At 34.5% G+C, this 15413-nt stretch overlaps 1 protein-coding gene across 1 annotated transcript in view; it reads right to left on the bottom strand.

The window, feature by feature from the left end:
• Window positions 1-3751: 3751 nt before the first annotated feature.
• Window positions 3752-15413, bottom strand: part of LOC106803249 (complement factor H-like) — a gene marked incomplete at its 3' end in the record, with an annotated part of 39045 nt that continues 27383 nt past the window's right edge. The window contains 2 exon segments of the mRNA XM_087428470.1: window positions 3752-3928; window positions 5548-5730. Of these exon segments, the coding sequence (XP_087284596.1) occupies window positions 3752-3928; window positions 5548-5730 (360 nt within the window).

The following is a 15413-nucleotide window of genomic DNA, read 5'->3' on the forward strand; positions in this document are numbered from 1 at the left end:
GGCATATATCTACATATTTAAAAAAAGTGAGTGAATACCAAACAGGATAAACCGAAAAGAAAATTCGTACTTAAGATACCATAATAATCAAACTGCTCAACACTCAAAGAGAAAGAAAAAAAAAAATCTCAAAAAGCAGCTAGATAGAAATTATGTAAGGTTATAGGGAAAAAGGATTCAGAACGTCAGTGTGGTTCTCCATCTGTGACCAAGGAGCCAGAAAGTGACAACATTTTTTTCAGGTGCTGGAAGAAAAAAAACTGTCAGCTCCCAATTCCATATCTGGTGACATTATCCTTTAGGAATAATAAAGGAGAAATGAAGAGATTCCCAGACAAAGGAAAGCGGAGAATTGTTCTCCAGCAGACCTGTTAATGCTTAAAGAATTGCTACAGACATTTTCAAATCAATGGAAAAGATAAACAGAAGGATGATTGACACTTCAGAAAGGAAGATAAAACAAGGAAGTATTAAAAATAGGGGCAAATGTAATAGACTTTTTCTCCTAATGAGTTTGTTAGAATTTGGGTGCAAAATTATATTATTTGATAAGATGCTCTATGTACATAGAGGAAATACTCTATAAAGACATTTAAATGTTTAAAATGTGGGGAGATTAAACAGACCTAAATGGATGGAAAGTTTCCTACACTTTGTTTGAAGTGGTAAAATGTCAATTTTAGGTAAAATGTCAATACCATTAGAGAAGTGACAAGCTGCATATATCTTCACACCTACATTAACCCCTAATAACTCTGTACAAAGAGACAACTAGACAATAATACAGATATTTTTAAAATAAAGTGATTTTAAATGTTCAAACAAAGCTACAAGGAAGGCAAGAAAAGGAAACAGAGAATGAAAAACAAAGGAAACACACACACACACCCCAAATAATAAAATGGCTGACATAGCCCCTAACATGCAGGCAATAGTTGCTTTAAAAGCTAAATGTTCTGAATGGGCACCAGTTAAAAGACTGAAAATGCCAGGAGTGGACACAGAAACAAGACTCCAGCTATATGCTTCCTACAAGAAACTCACTTCAAACTACAAAAAACATAGGTAGGCTCAAAAGCAAGAGATTGGAAAAAATGTATACCAATTTCCCCAATTTCAAAAACAATTTGAAAAACTAGAAGTGGCTAATATAACATCTCCTTTGTTAGCTCCTCTTATTTCTGACCTCAAAATGCTGGAGTACTTACGACCAGAGTTCTCAGACTACTTTTTTTTTATTTATACACGAATTCCTGGATGAGCTCAGCTAGTAACATACCTTTAAATATAATCCATATGCTAAAAGAAGTGCAAATTTTACATCACATGCTATGAGTTCCACACCTGTCCCACTGCCTCAGTCCATGTCGTAAAAGTAAAACTTCACAGGCTGCTGTCAAATATGTAGTAAAGGTATATGCACATACATTTATTCCTTGAAAAAAAAAAAGCTGAGTGTCTCTATGCAGTTCAGAGAAGGGAATTATCCACGATTTCAACTCTTCTTCTAATCTGATCAAATCTTTCATGAAATAGATATACCTTATTACTTATTCCATCCACAAAAAGAATTGGATTTTAAGCATCAACGTTTTTATTTGTGTTTAAAAATTTATTCCATAAGAACTACTTCATTCTCTATTTACGTCCAAGCGTATTTTGTCCCTAATATATACTCTAAAATTTGGAAATAAGATGCTCTACTGCCTTTGCACTGAGGTGGGTCTGCTGTCCAGGTTCCATTCAAACATGTCACTTCTATTTCCCCAAACAGACTCAAAAGGCTTTGTTGCATTCATAACGTACTCTCTCCCCTGATGGATACACAGAGCATCTCATTTGGTATAACAGCATTTTTCCACTTTGGGTGGTTTCTCTGCAGGAAACATCTGAATAGAAAGAAAAAAGTGATCTCCAATGTAATGATCATTTCTGAGTGTAACAAATCAACAAATGAGATTCCAAATATATTTCAGAGGGGTTTAAAATCTGTCATAAAAGACTGCTAGTTTAAATAATTTTACATGTAAGATTGAGGAAAAGGAGAGAAAGTAATATTTTTTTGGTAAGGATTTAAGCTTCTGCACCTTAAATCTCTCTCCCCATTCTCTTCACTAGAGTGTTGATAGACATCCGTGTGTGTGTGTGTGTGGGAGGCCAGTGAAAATGAGAGTTTGTCTGGACATTTCCCTTTGAGTTCCTTTTACATAGGGTAAAAATGGCAATTTATAAACCACAAGAAAATCAAAATAAAGAGATTATTTGATGGTAGGATTTGGTTTGCAATCATCCTGTTCATGAACTTGAGAATTTTTAAGCCCCTAGAAAAATAAATACAAATAGATACTTCCTTAGAGAATAAATCAATCATGAACACAGCTTTGAACAATACCACTTAGCTGGAAGGAAGAACATGACAGCTATTCAAAGGATCCAAACAGGAGGTGTAGAAAATAACAGATAAATAACTGTATGTAATTTACAAAGGCCTCTCTAATGACTTTTGGGTGGCAAATGCTTAAAGAGGATGTATCATACAATGAGTTATGTGTAATCTCATCAGTGAGATTCGAATTTGGATATAAAGTGTAATTGGCTGATAGCTATGGTTCCTAAACCAAAGTATGCATCAAATCTCAATCTGACCCTAGAGTCTTTGATTCAACAGGTCTGGCTAGGCCTGTGAATTTGCATTTCCATTTCTATAATTTCCCAGGGAATGCTGATGCTGCTACTCCAGGGACCAAACTTATGTGAGAAGAACTATCGGACCACAAGACTGAACCATTTAATTCACACAATTCCTATCCCATGTTATGTTAAGACATAAATCCTCAGTGCCTAAAAAAACCTGGCCTGAAAAAAATCATCTATGTCCCATTTTTTAATGATGATGCTAGAGGCAATTCTATTATTATATTACTTAAGACACTTGCATAAAATAAATTTAAAATTCCCCATCGAGAATTACCTCTGCATGTTGGCAACTTCCTATCCACATTTGCAGCTAATCACACTGGACAATACTTATGGATCCATCCAATTGCTAATATTTGGGACATTTATAAGCCACTTGTTCTCCTGACATTATATATGACTCCTTCTTCTTGCCTATGAATATAGCATCATCAAAACTGGGTAAGCTAAAACAATCCCGTTTCAATGCTTTGCACATACTGTTCCTTTGGTTTGGAACACTCTATCATCCACTCGGTTTTCACACGAATTCAAACCCTATTTCCATCCCCTGGAAAACAGACAGTCTGATTGGCAAATATAAAAAGAGATTCCTGTAACACGGGACTTTTCAAAGTCAGAAAAATAAAAAGTTCTTCTCAGCACCTGCAGAAATTAACACTCACGATTGGGAGAGGTAAAACTGAAAACAGGAAGCAAAATACCTGAGTAACTTCTATGTAACTAATTTTTTGGTGTAATGAGCGCCCAGTTTCAAATAATATGAAAAGTGTTGCATTTGGAAATAACAAAAACAATTATAGTTTTATCACAAATCTATGATACATATGGCCTCATGGAAACATTACTTTAAAGCCGATTATTTAAGGTAGATTGTATTATCTCTGGGCTTCAAAGCAACCTCTGCTCCAAGTTTTTTTAATAAATCAGAAGGTGACACCTTGATTTTAATCATTGTTCCTTCAAAACGAATCTTGATAATTCAAATTTTTCACAAATTAATGTTAATTTTGTTCATCTTGAACAAAAGCATACCTGTAAAAACAATTCTTACCATAACATGTGGGTGTATCAGACCAACCATCGTTACCACAAATTATGGAACCTGTGGTGCGTCCATCTCTGCTCTCATAGCCATCACGGCACACGTAGTCCAACGTGTCATTGAGCTTAAACTGTGTTCTACCACTTTTGGCTCTGGCCTTCTCAAATAGTGGCATATCACAAGATTCTAATGCATAATAGAATGGAAGATTTCATTTCTAATATTATTAAATGAACAATCTGAACGAGTATGTCCCATACCAATGGGAAATAAAAGACTCTATCAATTAGTATGTGCTGATAAATTAAATATCATATGGAAATAATCCGAGAATGCCAGTGATAAATCTTTGTCCTGAAATTCTTACTCTAAAAAGAGTTTCTACGTAGCATTTTTCTCATCACTTATACTCTCTGAAAAATTTATTTTAAGAATATTTTTCTCAATTCAATTATACTCATGTTTTTATCCCATATTAGTAAGAAAAAAGGCCAGTACATTTTTTAGAAAAGCAAAATAGCATTTTTTGAATTAAGATGCCCAACTTATTAGCAGTCATGACATATATGCCAGAGAAAATAGATTAGTTGAAATAAAAGATTAATTTTCAACAACGCAAGTAAATTTTTTAAATTTCTATAAAACTCTGCCTTAAAACATTCTAATTTTTAAAGCACACATGCTGATATTGCTTTCCCAAATATTTTCCTAAATGCTTTGTGTTCTTTTATACTTATCAAGATGGAATGTAGAGAGAGTTCTACTGCTTATAATTAGTTATAAAAAAGTAAATTGTTAAAAATGTCAGTTTTCACTAACATTATACGAGAGTGCTGTTAATAAGGTTTAAATAATTTATCTCAAATTTTATAATGTGTTATGAAACGAGCGAGCTTAAGATTTAAAAAAGATAGCAAAACTAAAAACATACTAGTAAAAATGTATTTAATAGAGACATTTTCTCTTCCATAATAAGAGTGTTATAATGGATAGCTCATCACAATTTACTACAAATTGAGTTTGATATGGAGGCAACTTTTCATTTTTTCTTTGCCTAGTGCCCATAGTAAGCAAAGAGATTTAATAAAGATGAAATGAAAACAGCAAAAATGGATATTTTAAATATCCTTTTCACTTAAAGTAAATATGTTAAATATCATTTCAAAAAATGTTATTGTGTGGATTTAGGATAATAAGATAAACTGAGCAAATTGTTCCTAGAAAATCTTCATAAACATCTAAGTAATGGGACAGGGAAATCTTTCAACACAGAAAAATTTGGTACCATCTAGAAGTGTTTCTCAGTCTCCACTAATTAGATGTTTAGGAAGATTTTCTAAGGGAGAGGATTTTTCAGAAGTGGTCCTATCCTACAGTATAAAACAAATAAATTATAAATAGTCTAAGATTATGCATTATGAACCTATGTCTTCACTTAAAAAAATAACTCTCATGTCTAGCAGCAAAGACTGAGACATGAAAGTCTGATCACCTTAAAGCACGTACGACAGGTGCAAAGGTCTCAGCTAATAATAAATGAGTTTACACCAGAATACACATAAGGCTTCCTAAGTAGTTTTGAAATCACGGAAGGTCTTAAAGAGGGAACACTTGAACTGAAAGATGCACTCATATTATACCCCACCAGTAATTAATCTTAAAAGGCAAAATAACATATATTCTCCTCAAAGTTCTTTTATTTGTCTTTTCAAGTGGAACCATCTCAGACCCCCAAAAAAGAATTAAGGTAAACTTGTGTACAACGATCATCAGGATGAAGAATAAGAACATAGTCCATTACTTACTAATGCATGTGGGCTGAGCTGACCATCCTCTTTGCAGACATGTAATTGATCCTGATGCTCTACCGTCTGCTGTTACATATCCTGGTTTACACTTATATCGTGCTCGTTTATTTAAGGGATATGTAAAGTCAGATTCAGAAATAAATCCATTCGCAATTTCTATATCTGATTTTGAACATGTTTCTAAAAGGGAGAAAGCGTAAGGAAAAGACAAGTATATGTCATTTGTAAATGATAACCTGGAAACATCCTAATCAACCAAGTTCTTGTGCAGGGAAAATAGGCTATGAGTTTCCAAAGATATTAAATCAAGATAATTTATTCAAATTTGAGGGGAACAAAACTAGGTTTAAAATACTCAGAATCTCTTCTGAGAAATTATTAGAAATCTGTTGGTCTAATGAATCTAGATCCTACAGTATACCAGAGCTCTTCTAGTAATGGGTCCTTTCCTGGACTTGTGTTCAATATTGCCTAATGTGGATCTCTTAAGGAACCCCAGAACTCAGTTAACCACTTGAGGTATCTCAGATCAGGTGATGATCTCAGAGAATCTTCCACCAGAGCAACAACAGCCTTTGGCTCTGAGATTTTGAAATGTTGATCATCATAATTGGGTGCTTAAAACTATATGGATGCAAGGAGTTCAATGAAGATGACAAAGATCAACACATTTATTGATCTTCTTAGGCCAAAATGATGATTCCTTAAGTTATGTACAAGTTCACTTGAAACAGTAAAAGTAGACTTTTGTCCTTTACTACGTCTCTGCACAGGACTCAGCTTCATTTATTCAATAACCCATGGATAAAGAAGACAGCAAAAGAGAAAACATTAAGTACTTTTAACTGAATGATAATAAAAAGATGTTAAATAAAATTTTGTGAATTGGCATTAAGGTAGTGCTGAGAGGGAAATTTTACCATTAAATAGCTATATTAGAAAAGAATAAAGACTGAAAATCAAGAATTGTTTCCACTTTAAGAAATTAAAAAAGAAAAGCAAACAAAACCCAATATAAGTATAAATTTGAAAAAACTATAGAAAAGTTAGTAAGATGGTGGAATAGGATGCCTCTCCTTCTCCCCACACACAAACCGAATTAACAGCTACAGGTGTATCAATTCCCTTTATTAGAAATACAAATCGGGTGGAGAGATTCCTGCAGACAAGGCAAGTGAGAAAATGGTAAGTGGTAGGAGAAACTGCAATACAGTTTCATCATAAATCCCACCCCTGGCACAGCACCATCCAGCTGGGAGGGAATGCCCAACTCACAGCTTCTCCTTGAGGAACAAATGGTTGGAACCCTACATCTTGTGTCCCAAGTTTCCAACTGGTACTCCAGGATCTGGCTTCTAAGTCACCTGATCGGGAGGTAAAGGGCCCAGCATATGCTAGTCTCCTGGGGACTACAGAGGACAGAGTGTCAGTTACGAATGGGTGTGCGAGCACTTCTCACAGTTCAGCCCCCAGCCAAGTGCAGAGTGAGCAGATCATAAAGCCCAGCTCCCAGTTCTCCATGGAAGGAGTTAGATCACGCATCTAGACCCTCGTCTTTTCCAGCTGCTGCCTGAAGAACTGTCTTCTAATTAACCTGTCTCTGAGAGCTGACAAAGTCCACAATTGGCTAGATGCCTAGGGGCTCCAGAGAGCAAAATAATGGCTTGACAGAGCATGCGGTTTGAAGGAGTGTGCATGCATTGCCACACTCCTCTCCCCACCTCAGTGCAGAGTGAGTGGAATGAGAAACTCCAGCTCCCAGCCTCACCCTGAGTAGAGAATGAACTGGACCACACATCTAGAACCTCAAATTTTCTGGCTGCTCCTTAAGGGCCTGGCTTCTATCTTGCCTATCTCAGGACACTGATGAGACTTGGCTTACTCTAGACTCCTGGGGAATGCTAAACACAAAGACCACAGGTTGGATGAGCAAAGAGTTTTGAGAAGCACCCAGAATCTCTGTCTGGGCCAATGATGATAGATTCTTCTACAACCAGGAGGAAGACAAGTGTGCCCACTGGCACCACTTTTGTTCAATATGTACTGGAGGTCCTAGCCAGAGCAATTAGCCAACAAATAGAGGTGAAAGGGGTAAATGGGCACAAATCTACGGTGACAGATGGCAACTAGACTTTTGCTGGTGAACACGAGGTAGTCTATACAGAAATTAAAATATAATAATATACATCTGAAATGTATATCATGTAATAATCCAATCTTACCTCAATAAGAAATTTAAACATTAACAAAATTAAAAATTTAAAAAAGAAATAAAAGCCATCTGAATTAGGAAGGAAGAAATAAAATTATCTCTCTATGTAGATGACATGATCTTATACGTAGAAAATCCTACAGATTGAACAAAGCTGCTAGAACTAGTAAACAACTTCAACAAGTTACAGGAAAAAAAAATCAACATATAAAAATTAGAAACATTTCTACACACTAACAACAAACTATCTGAAAAGGAAATTAACAAAACAATCACATTTACATTAACAACAGAAAGAATGTAATGCTTAGGTATAAACTTAACCAAATAAGTGAACAACTTGTACACTGAAAATTATAATACATGAATGAAGGAAATTAAAGACGACAGATAAACATAAAGACATCCAGTGTTCATGGATTGGAGTCTTCAACATTGTTAAATGTCCATACTACCCTAAGGGACCTACAGATTCAATGCAATCCTACTCAAAATCCCCATGGCATTCTTTATGGAAATGGGAAAAACAATCCTAAAATTAATAGGTAACTACAAAATATCCCGAATGGCCAAAGCAATCTTGAGCAAGAACAAAGCTGAGGATATCACACTTCCTGATTTCAAAATATATTACAAAACTACAATAATCAAAGCAGTATTTTACTGGCATAAAAACAGACAAATAGATCAATGGAAAAGGACAGAGAATCCAGAAATAAATCCACACATATATGGTCAACTGATCTTCATCAAGCGTGCCAAGAACACACCCTGGGGAAAGGATGGTTCCTTCAACAAATAGTGTTAAGAAAACTGGATACCCACATACAGAAGAATAACATTGGGCCCTTATCTTATACCATATACAAAAATCAACTCAAAATTACTGTACTGCTGTCAATTTCTCCTCTTCAAACCTGTCAATGTTTGCTTTACATGATTAGGTGATCAAATGTGAGGTGCACATATATTTAAAATTGTTACATCTTCCTGTTGAATTGACTTTTTTATTATCATATAACGACCTTTGTCTCTAGAGACAGTTTTGGACATAAAGTTAAAATTTTTGATATAACGATAGCCACCCCTGCATTCTTTTGGTTGCAATTTGCATGAAATATTTTTCTCCATACCTTCACTTTTATTCTACTTGTCTCTTTAAGACTAAAGTGAGTCTTTTATAAATAATATATCATTTGTTTTCTGTTTTTTTAATCATTCAGGTAGTCTATTCCTTTTAATACTTGAGCTTAATCTAGTTAACTTAAAGTAATTATTGATAGGTGAAGATTTACTTTTGACATTTTGATACTTGTTTTCTGTTTTGCAATAGTTTTTTCAATCTCTTCCCCTTTTGATGTCCTCCTTTGTTATTTGATTATGTTTTGTAGATATTTGCTTTGACACTTTTCTCCTTATCTTTTGTATGTCTATTACAGTTTCCCTCCCTAGCTTTTTGGAAATATAATTGACAAAATGGTATATATGTAAAGTGTACAATGAGATGATTTGGTACACATATACATTGTGAAATGATTCTAAAAATCCAGTTAATTAACACAAATATCACCTCATATAGGTATCATTTTGTTGTTGTTGGAATACTGAAGATCTATAGTCTTACCAAATTTCAAGTATATAATACATTATAACTAATTATAGTCATCAAGCTGTGCATTAGATCTCCAGAATTATTCATCTAATAACTGATGTCTTACACCTTTGGATCAGCATCTCCCAATTTTCCCCACTCCCCAGCCCCTGGTAACTACCATTCTACTCTCTGTATCTATGAACCTGACTTTTTCTTCTTCTTGCTTCTTTTTTGGTTCTGCATATCAGATTTATCAAGAAGTATTTGTCTTTCTCTGGCTTATTACACTTAATATAACGTCCTCTATGTTTATATATGTTGTTGTAAATGGCAGGATTTCCTTCTTTCTCATGGTTGGGTAATATTCCATTGTACATATACATACCACATCTTCCTTATCCATTCATCCATCCATGGACACTTGGATGTTTCAATAGTTTGGCTATTGTGAATAATGTTGCAGTGAATATGGGGGTGAAGATATCTCTTCCAGATACTGATTTCATTTCCTTCAGAAACATAGCCCAAAGAGGGATCATATGGCAGTTAACTTTCTGAGGAATTTCCATGCTGTTTTCCACATAGCTGTAACAAATTACCTCCCCACCAAAAATGTACAAGTATTCCCTTTGCTCCACATCTTCACCAGCACGTATCTCTTGTCTTTTGGATAAAAGCCATTCTAACAAATATGCGGAGATAGCTCCTTGAGATTTTGATTTGCATATACATGATCATGAGTGATTTTGAGTACTTTTTCATGTACTGGTTTGCTATTTACATGCATTCTTCGAAAAAACATCTATTCAGATCCTTTGCCCATTTTTTAATTGGATTGGTTGTTTATTTTGCTATGGAGTTGTATAAGTTCCCTATAATATTTTTTTATTAACCCCTTATCTGGTATATGGCTCACAAATATTTTCTCCAATTCCACAGGTTGCTTTTTCATTTTGTTGATTTGCTGAGCAGAAGCATTTTAGTTTGATGTAGTCCTATTTATTTATTTTAGCTTTTATTGCCTGTGCTTTTGGTGTCATATGAAAAAAAACATCGTTGCCTAGACCAATGTCCAGAAGATATTTTGTTAGGTTTTCTTCTAGGAATTTTATGGTTTCAAGTCTTAGATTTAAGTCTTTAATCCATATAGAGTAATTTTCGTCAGTGATGTAATACAGGGGTCTCATTTCATTCCTTTGGTTGTGGATAACCAGTCTTTCAAACACTGTTTACTGAAGACATTCCTTTCCCCATTGTTTATTCTTAGCTCCCTTCTCAAATATTAGTTAACTCTATATGCGTGGGTTTATTTATGGGCTCCTGATTCCGTTCTATTGATCTGTGTGTCTGTACCATACACTTTTCATTATTATCACTTTGTAATATAGTATGAAATCAGGAAGTGTGGTGTCTCTAGCTTTGTTCTTCTCTCTCAGGATTGCTTTGGCTATTCGGGTGTCATTTGTGGTTCCACAAGAATTTTAGGATTATTTTTTATCTTTCTGTGAAAAATGTCAGTGGGATTTTGATGGATTGCTTTATATCTGTAGGTCACTTTGGGTAGTATGGACATTTTAACAATATTAATGCTTTCAGTCCATGAACATGGGATACCTTTCCATTTATTCATGTCTTCTTCAATTTATTTCAACTATGTGGTATAGTTTTCTGGTTACAAGTCTTTCACCTCCTTGGTTAAATTTATTCCTAGCTATTTTCTTATTTTTGATGCTATTGTAAATCGTTGTTTTTTTAATTTCTCTTTCTGATAGGTCATTGCTCATGTATAAATGAAAATGATTTTCATCTGTTGATTTTGTGTCCTGTGGCTTTAATGAATTCTTTTATTAAATCTAAGAGTTTTTTGGTGGAGTCTTTAGGGTCTTCTATGTATAAGATCATGTCAGCTGCAAACAGAGAACATTTTACCTCTTTCTTTCCTGATTGGATGCATTTTATGTCCTTTCGTTGCCCAATTGTTTTGGCTGGGACGTCCCGTACTATACTGAAGAGAAATGGTGAGAGTGGACACCCTAGTTTTTTCCTGATCCTTGAGAAAAAGCTTTCACCATTTCATTGTTGAGTATGATGTTAGTTGTGGGCTTCTCATGCCTGATATTTATTATGTTGAGGTAAGTTCCTGCAGTGCCTAATTTGTTGAATAATTTTTTTTTTTTTTTTTTGCCAAGGAATATTCACCCTGGACTAACCTTTCTGCCAATCTTCCTTGTTTTTTGCTTGAGGAAGATTAGCCCTGAGGTAACATATGTGCCAATCTTCCTCTATTTTGTATTGGGTCGCTGCCATAGCATGGCTGACAAGTGGTGTAGGTCTGAGCCTGGGATCCATCCCCATGAAGCCATAGGCTGAAGCGGAACCTGCCAAAATTAACCACTACTCCATGGCACCAGCCCCAATGGTATTTTTTTTTTTAATCATAAACGGATGTTGAAATTTGTCAAATGCATTTTTGGCATCCATTGAGATTATCATATGATTTTTACCCTTCATATTGTTAATGCGGTGTGTCAATTTTACTGATTTGCTTCTGCTGAACCATGCTTGAATCCCATGGATAAAACCAACTTCATCATGGTGTGTTCTCTTAATGTGCTGTTGAATTCAGTTTGCTAATATTTTGTTGAGCATGTTTGCATCTATGTTGATCAGTGATATTGGCTTATAATTTTCTTTTCTAGTAGTGTTCATGTCTGGCTTTGGTATGAAGGTAATGTTGACCTCATAAAATGATTTTGGAAGTGTTCTCTCCTATCCTCAATTATTTAGAATGGTTTGAGAAAAATTGGCATTAATTCTTCTTTAAATGTTTGGTAGAATTCACCACTGAAAACTTCTGGTCCTGGGCTTTTCTCTGGAGGCATGTTTTTGATCACTGTTAAATCTCATATTCCTTGTCATTGGTCCATTCAGGTTTTCTATTTCTTTATGATTCAGTCTTGGTAAGTTCTATGTTTCTCTGAATTTATCCATTTCTTCCAGGTTATCCAATTTGTTCGTGTATAATTGTAGAATTGTGTCTATAATCTTTTGTATTACTGTGGCACCAGTTGTAATGTCTTTAATTTTATTTCTGATTTTATTTATTTGAATGTCTCTTTTTTCCTCTAATCAACCTTAGGTTCATGAATTTTGATTATCTTTTTTAAAAAAGGTAGGTCTTAGTTTTGTTGATTTTTTATATACATTATTTTCTGGTCTCTATTTCATGTATTTCTACTCTGATATTGTTTAGTTTCTTCCTTCTGTTGACTTTAGGCTTACTTAGTTCTTTTACTCGTTTTTGAGGTATAAAGTTGGATTGGTTTTTTTTGAGATCATTCTTTTCTCTTAATGTAGGTATTTATCACTATAAACACCTCTCACAGAACTACTTTCACAGGTCTTTGGTATGTTGTGGTTTTTTGCTGTATCTTTTAGGATATATTCTGTCTTCTTTGACTCATTCTTTTATCAGGAGTGAGTTGTTTAATTTGCACTTATTTGTGAATTTACCAGTTTTCCTTCTGTTGTTGATATTTGCTTTCATACCACTGTAGTCAGAGAAGATATTCGGTATGATTTTAAACTTCTTAAAAATTTTAAGAATTGTTTTGTGACCTACTATCTTATCTATCCTGGAGAATGTGCCGTGTGCACTTCAGAAAATATACATTCTGCTGCTGTTTGATGGAAAGTTCTATATATGTCTGTTAGGTCCATTTGGTCAAAAGTACATTTCAAGTTCAACATTTCCTTATTGAATTACTCGGTGGATGATCCATCCATTGTTAAAAGTGCTGTATTGACGTCTCCTACTATTATCATATTTCTATTTCTATCGTATTCTATTTCTATATCTATCATATATCTCTTTCTCCTTTCAGATATGTTAGTACTTGTTCAATATATTTAGGTGCTCCAATGTCGAATGCACATATATTTACAATTGTTATGGCCTCTTGATGATTTGGCCCCTCCATCACTGTATAATGACTTCTTTGTCTCTTGTTACTATTTGACTTAAAGTTTATTTGTCCAATATAAGTTTAGCTACACCTGGGTTCTTTCAGTTTCCATTTCCATAGAGTATTTTATTCCATCCCTTTACTTTCAGCCTATGTGTGTCCTAAAAGCTACAGCCAGTCTTGCCTGGTTGAGTCTTTTATTTTTCGATCCAGTCAGCCTTCTGTGTCTTTTGATTGGATAATTCAATTCATTTACATTCAGAGTAATCATTGATAGGTAAGGACTTAGCAATGCAATTTAATTAATTGTTGTCTAAGTGCTTCATAGTTCCATTGTTCCTTTCTCCTTCTCTTGCTGCCTTCGTTTGAAAATTGATGATTTTCCATAGTGCTATACCTTGATTACTTTCTCTTTATCTTTTCTGAACCTACTATAGGTTTTGCTTTATGTAACTTACATACAATATCATAGATATAACAATCTAGTTTAAGCTGATAACAAATTCACTTTGTTTGCACACACGAACTATACCCTCTGATTCCCCTCCACACATTTTATGGTACTGTGTCACAATTTACATATTTTTCTATGGAGTATCCATTAACAAATTATTGTAGCTATAACTATTTTTAAAACTTCTGTCCTTTGATCTTTATATAGGAATTAAGTGACTTTTACACCGACATGTTAAAGAATTCGAGTATTCTAAATTTAACAATATATTTACAATTCCAGTATGTTGTATACATTTATATGTTCTCATGTTAGAAATTAATGTCCTTACATTTCAACTTGAAGAATTGCTTTTAGCATTTCTTGTAAGGTAGGTCTAGTGTTCAGGAATTCCCTCAACCTTGATTTGTCTCGTAAAGTCTTTACAGCTCCTTCATTTCTGTAAGGCAGCTTTGCTGAGTAATATATTCTTGGTTGAAAGTTTTTTCTTTATTTCATCACTTTGAATATATCATCCCACTCTCCCCTCCATCAAGGTTTCTGTTGATAAATCTCCTGATATCCTTATGGGGGTTCCCGTGAATGTGAGGTATTTTTTGCTCTTGCTTCTTTCAAAATTCTCTCTGTCTTTGCTTTCAGCCATTTTTATTATAATGGGTATTGTAAAAGATTTTTTGTCTGGAATATGTTTGGGGTCTCGTGAGCTTCTTCATTTTGATAGTCTATATCTCTTCCCAGATTTGGTAAGGTCTTAGAAATTATTTCTTTAAATAAACTGTCAGCCCCTGTCTCTAACTTATCTCATTCTGGGAATCTCTTAATGCCTACAATGTTTCACTTCATAAACTACCACAATTCACGTAGGCTCTCTTCATTCTATAGTTATTTTTCCTTTGTTTTCCTCTGACTAGAAACTTTCAAATATCCTGTCTTCTACTTCACATATTGTTTCTTCTGTCTGGTAAAGTCTGTAGTTGATGCTCTCATTGTATTTTTCATTTCACTCATTGAGTTCTTGAGTTCCAGAATTTCTGTTTATTTCTTTTTATGATTTGTTTCTCATTGTTTTCCTGATTTGCTTGAACTGTCCTTTTGTGTTTTCTTGTAGCTCACTGAGCTTCCTAAAAACAAGAATTTTGAAGAATTTTGAATTATTTAATAGGCTAATCATAGAACTTCATTATTTGGGTTCAGTTACTGGAAAAATATTGTGTGCATTTTGTGGTATCACATTTCCTTGATTTTCCATGGTTCTTGAAGTGTTGCATTGCTGTCTTTGCATTTAAAGAAGCAGTGAATTCTTCTAGTCTTTACTGACTGAATTTGGTAAAGAAATAACTTCTGTCACCCCTGCTAGGGATTCTGATGCTTTTTCAGACCTTCTCTGTGGATATACTGGCTCTACACTTCTTGTTACCTCCTGGGAGGGAATTCTTACAATGTACTCCTTCCCTCGGTCCTGGAAAGCCTGTCTGGGTGCTAACAGCTTCCTGTTTGCTTTCCCTGAAGAAATGCTGAAGGATTAAGTTTATGCTTTCCCCCATTCCTGTGGAGTGAGATTGGCTTTCTGAGTTTGCACACGAGCTATGTTCAAAGGCTAGTATTTGCTACTTTGGGGAATATACACAGGGAGCTGAC

Source organism: Ceratotherium simum, unplaced genomic scaffold (assembly GCF_057802395.1).
Source record: "Ceratotherium simum simum isolate JZ-2026a unplaced genomic scaffold, ASM5780239v1 HiC_scaffold_51, whole genome shotgun sequence".
Lineage (NCBI taxonomy): Eukaryota > Metazoa > Chordata > Mammalia > Perissodactyla > Rhinocerotidae > Ceratotherium > Ceratotherium simum.